Here is a 6,811-nt window from a genome sequence, read left to right on the forward strand (position 1 = left end):
AAAAGACCTGTATGCAGAAAATTATAAGACACTGATGAAAGAAATTAAAGTTGATACAAATAGATGGAGAGGTATACCATGTTCTTGGATTGGAAGGATCAACATTGCAAAAATGACTATACTACCCAAAGCAATCTACAGATTCAATACAATCCCTATCAAACTACCATTGGCATTTTTTACAGAACTAGAACAAAAAATTTCACAGTGTGTATGGAAACACAAAAGACCCCGAATAGCCAAAGCCATCTTGAGAAAGAAAAACGGAGCTGAAGGAATCAGGCTCCCTGACTTCAGACTATACTACAAAGCTACAGTAATCAAGACAGTATGGTGTTGGCACAAAAACAGAAATATAGATCAATGGAACAGGATAGAAAGCCCAGAGATAAACCCACGCACATATGGTCACCTTATCTTTGATAAAGGAGGCAAGAATGTACAATGGAGAAAAGACAGCCTCTTCAATAAGTGGTGCTAGGAAAACTGGACAGCTACATGTAAAAGAATGAAATTAGAACACTCTCTAACACCATACATGATAATAAACTCAAAATGGATTAAAGACCTAAATGTAAGGCCAGACACTATCAAACTCTTAGAGGAAAACATAGGCAGAACACTCTATGACATAAATTATAGCAAGATCCTTTTTAACCCACTTCCTAGAGAAATGAAAATAAAAACAAAAATAAACAAATAGGACCTAATGAAACTTCAAAGCTTTTGCACAGCAAAGGAAACCATAAACAAGATGAAAAGACAACCGTCAGAATGGGAGAAAATATTTTCAAATGAAGCTACTGACAAAGGATTAATCTCCAAAATTTACAAACAGCTCGTACAGCTCAATATCAAAAAAACAAACAACCCAATCCAAAAATGGGCAGAAGACCTAAATAGACATTTCACTATAGTATGTCTACGTGTGAAGTTCTTCTTTGGATTCCCTGAGGTCTAGGATGGTATCTTACTCATACCTTCTATCTTCCCCACTCAGCACCAAGAAAATAAATAAGCTCATGGAATAGTTTAATTAAACAAACAAATCGAAACAAAGTTTTAGTTTCCAAACGTACAATTTGAGGATAAAAATCCGTTACGTGGTGAATTCGTTTCCTATTGCTGTTGTAACAAGTTACCACAAACTTGTGGCCTAAACCAACCCAGATGTATCATCTCACAGTTCTATACGTTGGAAGCCTGATACAGATCTCACCGGGCTGAAATCAAGGTGTTGGCAGGACTGTGTTCCTCCTGGTGGCTGTAAAGGAAAATGTGCTTCCTTGCCTTTTCCACCTTCAAGAGACAGCCAGCCTTCCTTGGATCCTGATTCTCTTCTATGTTCAAAATCTGTTGAATCTTTTCTCACCTCACATCACTTCTATTCTTTCTCTACCTCCCACTTCCACTTAAGGACTCTTGTGATTACATTGGGTTCCACATGGATAGTCCAAGATAATCTACTTATTTTAAGGTCAGCTGATTAGCAGCTTTAATTCCATCTGCAACCTAATACCCCTTTGCTGTGTAAGTTAACATATTCACAGGTTTTGGGCATTAGGACGTGGCTATCTCTGGAGGCCATTATTTTGCTTACCACACCTGCCACAGTGGATCAGCTATGTAATGTGTTGAATAACACTTTGTTAATCATAAAGTTCTGTACAGATGTAATAAAATGTTATGTTCTGTGGTAGAAATAGCACTGAACAGGGAAGAGACTTGAATTCTAGACTTGGTTCTGCTACTATTTTTGTGTGTGTGATTTTGGGCAAATCACTTAACCTCTCTAAGGTTTTAGATTTCTCAATTCTCAAGCAGAAGAATTGGGACAAGTCAAGATCATATCAAGACTCATAATCATCTTTGTGCTTAATTTAAAGATGATATAGAGCAAAATGGAACTTAAGGTATGCCTCCATGAGGACACAATTGTCACTGGGAAGGAATCTCCAGTTTACTGTTGTGCCATACCCACAAGAGTAGAGCTGAGCAATACCCTAAGGGGATGCATTTCAGACTTTGGTTGGGTTAATATTTAATTCTCAATGTCTTAGTTGTGAACAGTTGGCCAGAAGTTGTTATCCCTACTTACCTCATAAAGAAACTTTGATTTAGATAGCTTAAGTGATTTTATGAAGGTCACATAACCAATGAGTGGTGGAGTTAAGACTATTGGATAATAGTCTTTTGACAAGTCCTATGTGCCCTCAGCTGACACACTTCCCTGCCTCTCTGCCATTTAAATGCACTCACAGCTCAGGAGTGGCATACAGAATTATAATACATCATACTTTTGGCTAACTACAGTGGGTCATAAAGGTCTTTTGACATGTATTCTTGTGCAAATTATAAGGGTTGGAGGCAGATTTTTCTTGACTACAATTCGTGGCTACATTAGTCCTTGCTGATAAACTGTACCTTTGTATTTCTTTATGAACCAGCTCTTCCTGTCCTCTGCCTTGCTTCATTTCAAGTACTGACATAACAACCTACACAGACTGCAGCTTGTCAGCTCATTCCTTTCAGTCAGACAAAGAAACTTAGTGATTCTGGAGCTAGTTAAAATTAATGGATTAGCCTTATTAAAAACTGGCCTGCTCATTGAAATGGATGGATACATCCTTAATTGGCATCAGCAATTATATTATTAAATGTTACATCAATTTTTGAAGTTTCCATGTGCACGTAAACAACACTATGGGCACCTTTTTCATGTGTTTTTCTACTGGGCATGATCCTGGGAGGAAAAAGAGCAGTTGAAAAAAAGAGCAGTTGGAGATAGTTTAATAAAGGAACTATTGATCAAAGGAGAAGAGATATGGTATGGCTTTTTGGAGTTAGCAGTGGCTAGAAATGGTTACCACTCCTATGCTCGAAGGAAAAGGAGAGGAGAGAGCAGTTACTCAAACTCAAGACGTCTGGAACTGTGGTAAGAGCCCCTAAAGGACCTTCGGCCTTTAGTAGAAAACCTAGCAGAACAGCAGGGAAACATATGCCCCAAATTCACTTCCCTCCTGCCCTTCGATCTCCAGCTAGAAGTGCCCACTGGTTGAACCCAAGAGGAAACCAGAGGAGAAAGGAACTGTCAATGCAGTCTTCATAAGTCAGCTTCTTGGGATTCAGAACAAGAAGGACGTAGGGTGGATGTGGAGAAGCAAGTGGAAGACACTCAGCACAGAACTACATCTGTCTTTATGTGATTGCATTTGACAAATAAAATGATCCATTCTAAGTTCACTGTCACCCACTCCCCTCCTCCTCCTTTTGGGATATATTTAGAAAATACAGTTAATAAAGTTGACCTTTAAGCTAGTAAAGCATAAAATTCACAATCAATATGTAATTTACACAGGAAATACTTCTTACTCATCCATACAGTACTTTAACAGTTCAAGCTTCTTTTGAGTAGAGGGTGACTGAAAAAAATAACTCAAAATCATTTTACAAGTGGTTCAAATAGTAATATGCTTTACTTTCTCTTATTTTTAGTCCTCAGCTATCACAGTGCTTCAAAATTTAATCTGGATTCCTTTTTATCATTTTAACTGGTTTATTTTCAAAATGATATTTGGAGGAATTTAATCTGTCTTTTAGAATTACTTGGCTAAAGAGATTTATGTTAAAAACTAGGTGGCAATTCTAAAAACTAAAGGGTGCAAGAAGACTCAAATTATAACCCAAACCATAAATTAACAAAAGTTTAACTTGTAAAACTCTAAATTTTAGATTCATTTTGAATATTTACTAATAAAAAGTAAACAGAACTCACTGTATATGGTTTTAATTTATAAGGAAACTGTACCTTACCCTTTGGCTCTTATTTATTGATTTTGCATAATTTCATCTATTTTTGTTAAAATTAAGTTAGCAATAAAATGACAAGACTTGTGATTTTTCCACCTTCTCTTCTTCTTGTAATGGTCAATAGCATCAAAGGGGAAATCTAAGCTCTATAGCTTAAGTACTGTTTTGATTTTCAGAAAAGTTTTTGTAAAGACTAGAGTAGATTAGCATCCACATCAGAGCACAACTAAATACATAATGTGTCAGTATGTTCAGGTGCAAAGGAAAAAATAACAGAGGGTGAAATCTCAATTTTAACTGAGAGAATGATTGCCATCATACTTTGAAATGTATATTAAAATTGGCTTTTGGGGAATGGCATTAACATTCAGCAGTAAATGATAATAGCAGCTCTCATTTATTCTATTTTTTGATAAAAAGAAATTTATGCATTAAGGTAGCTTAGAGTTAAAAATAACAAGAAATCCTGTTCTTTCCTTTTTTGAAAAGTCTCTTATAATTTCTTTCTAAAGACAAGGTCAGGAAAAAGACAAATTTAACTATGTAGATGACTATGATTATGGAATGATTAAATTTGGTCTTACTTAAAATAGATTTTGTAAACTGAGAACTGCAAGGGTTGTCTGCTTAGAAAAACCAGCTCAAACTCATTCACTCCTTAGGCATCAAAGAGAATATTGTTTGATTCTTGCTTCGACAATATATAGTATTATAGATTTCTTATAGTGATATCCCACTTATTCATTCATTCATTTATTCACTAAGTAGTCTAGACAGAAAAATGGTAATAATTCAGTCCTTGAAATAGCTGACAAAGCAGTTAAAATATATGAGGCAAATATATGTTATTAAATATATAAGTACTATAAAGTTAAATAAATAAACATTACAGCTATATCTTACTCATTTTTGTATTTCCAGTGCCTTGCACAGAGTAGATGCTCGGCAACAAATATTTTTCTTTCGTTTACTTGTGGATTAAGTTTTTATTACAAATGGAAAGTACATAATCTTGCCTAAAACAATTTATTTGGCAAATAAATATTCCCTGACCACCCTCCACCACCATCTCACAGCTCCCCAACATGCCCCTCCTTCCCCAAAAGTGACACTCACATGATTAAAGTTCAGGGATTCAGCAAAATTTAAAATATCTTTAAAGTACTATTATTATTTTAAATTTTATAATCTGACAAAAACTGAGGTGATATTTGCTGCATGAATTAGCCGGTTTCTGGGACACTCCGAAAAGCAATTTCCTCATGTATTTATATTTACAGGCTTCCCTCATCAATCACTAGAAATACCTCTGGACAGAGGTATACATGATTGACATGTGGGTTGCTAGTCAATAGAAAAAAATTTCTTCCAGAGCTGAGATAGATCCATGTACCTACTTTAAAAAAGATGCCATCAAGGGAAGCGTTATACAGCAAATGTTTCATCACAATTATCCTCTTAGAAATAGTATTTCAAAGATTTTATTGAAGTAGAAAATTGGGGGCTGGAAAAAATTTTGAGAACTAGAAAATCTTTAGTGTTTTGCTTTTTATCCACCCACTCCCCAACTCCAACGAAATCTTATGTAAGAACGTGAACTCCAGAGCCATTCATTTTTGCTACTATTGTTCATGGCACACAGCAAGGCAGGAATCAAATCACCATTCATATTTCCCGTTTCAACCTGGAGGACCACAAACTTGCTTCCTCTCTCTCTTTCCTTTTTCTTCCTTTCTTTTCTTACTCTGTTAACCATTCCATTTACATTTCTCTCCTACTTTTCCTCTTCTGCTGTCTCACACAGCCCACCAAAAATCTCCCAGGAAAAGAAGTTACGTCTACATAGTCCACATTAATGTTTACAAGGTAACAAATCTTATTAATGAAGAAAGATCACACAGTTTCCTTAACTGCCTGAGCAATGTGACCGTGAGTCCTGGACAGAGAGCCCACTGGACTGCTGGGATGAGGCTCTAATAGGCACCATGGTGAATGACAAGTTAACCCCTTTGGAACCACACCATTTTCAGCAATCAGAGGACCTCCCTCATTAGTCTCAGAAAGTAAAGTATGAAATTCCAACATCAAATCTCATGCTGTTAAATTAACAACATCACACTGCTACATATGACTTGAATATCTCCCATAACTTTATGACTGGAAAAACACTGTTCAGATTTCATTTACCAGTTTAAAAATAGCGAACTCTAATTTGAAACACACACACACACACACACACACACACATCGTGCATGCTCACTAATATTCCCTCTTAGTGCTAGGCAAACGTTCCTTCCTATAAACAGAAATAAAATTGAGTATAATTGTTAAGTTTTAAAAGTCAGATTTGCCAAAAGATGATGTTTGTTATGAAACAAATCAAGAAGAAAATAGGCCACAGAGCCAAAATGACAAGCCACAATCTGTTTGGTATAACAATGGCTATTTATCTATTTTTAAGGTATAAATCAAAAGTATTCTGTGTTTCTTTTGACTTGAAGATCATCCGCAGACTATTCTATTCCTGTCCAATGAAATGTCTTCTTCTTGGGTTGGTGAGTGCTGATCTAGACAAATAACAGATTTTAAACATCTTAAAATGGCGTGACCATTTTTTAAGAAACCATGGGAAGATGGCCTACAAACTTTGTTACTTTGTACATCCAGATAGGAACTAAAAAAGAAAACTAGAAGAGATGCCCACAGACCACTTTAAGTCCACAGAAAGTGCAAAATAATATCACTGTGCTCATAAACAAAGAGAGGCTGCTCTTTGTACACAGCAGAAACACTCATCATACACAAGGCACTCCAATTAAGTTTTGATAGAAGTTACGTCACGTTTAAACTCACCGCTGGATGTAAGGGTCGGGACAGTACTGTAGGGTGGCACACCGTGAAGTTTCAAAATTCATTTCCTTCAACTCTCTTTGATATCAACAAATGGAGAACAGTATTATAACATATACACATATACCTGTGTATACATAGATATAAAGCC

The 6,811-nt window shown here is 36.0% G+C and overlaps 1 protein-coding gene across 2 annotated transcripts in view; it reads right to left on the bottom strand.

Moving 5' to 3' along the window:
* The window catches only part of TP63 (tumor protein p63), a 219,851-nt gene extending 213,040 nt beyond the window's left edge, over positions 1–6,811 (bottom strand). Inside the window, exon 1 of one of the 2 annotated variants that reach the window (XM_007458068.1) lies at positions 6,664–6,725. In XM_007458068.1, the coding sequence (XP_007458130.1) occupies positions 6,664–6,725 (62 nt within the window). Of the gene's footprint in view, positions 1–6,663 lie in introns of both variants that reach the window. The other variant, XM_007458070.1, reaches the window with a different exon arrangement.

The sequence above is a fragment of the Lipotes vexillifer genome, unplaced genomic scaffold, assembly GCF_000442215.2.
Source record: "Lipotes vexillifer unplaced genomic scaffold, Lipotes_vexillifer_v1.1 scaffold1264, whole genome shotgun sequence".
NCBI lineage: Eukaryota > Metazoa > Chordata > Mammalia > Artiodactyla > Lipotidae > Lipotes > Lipotes vexillifer.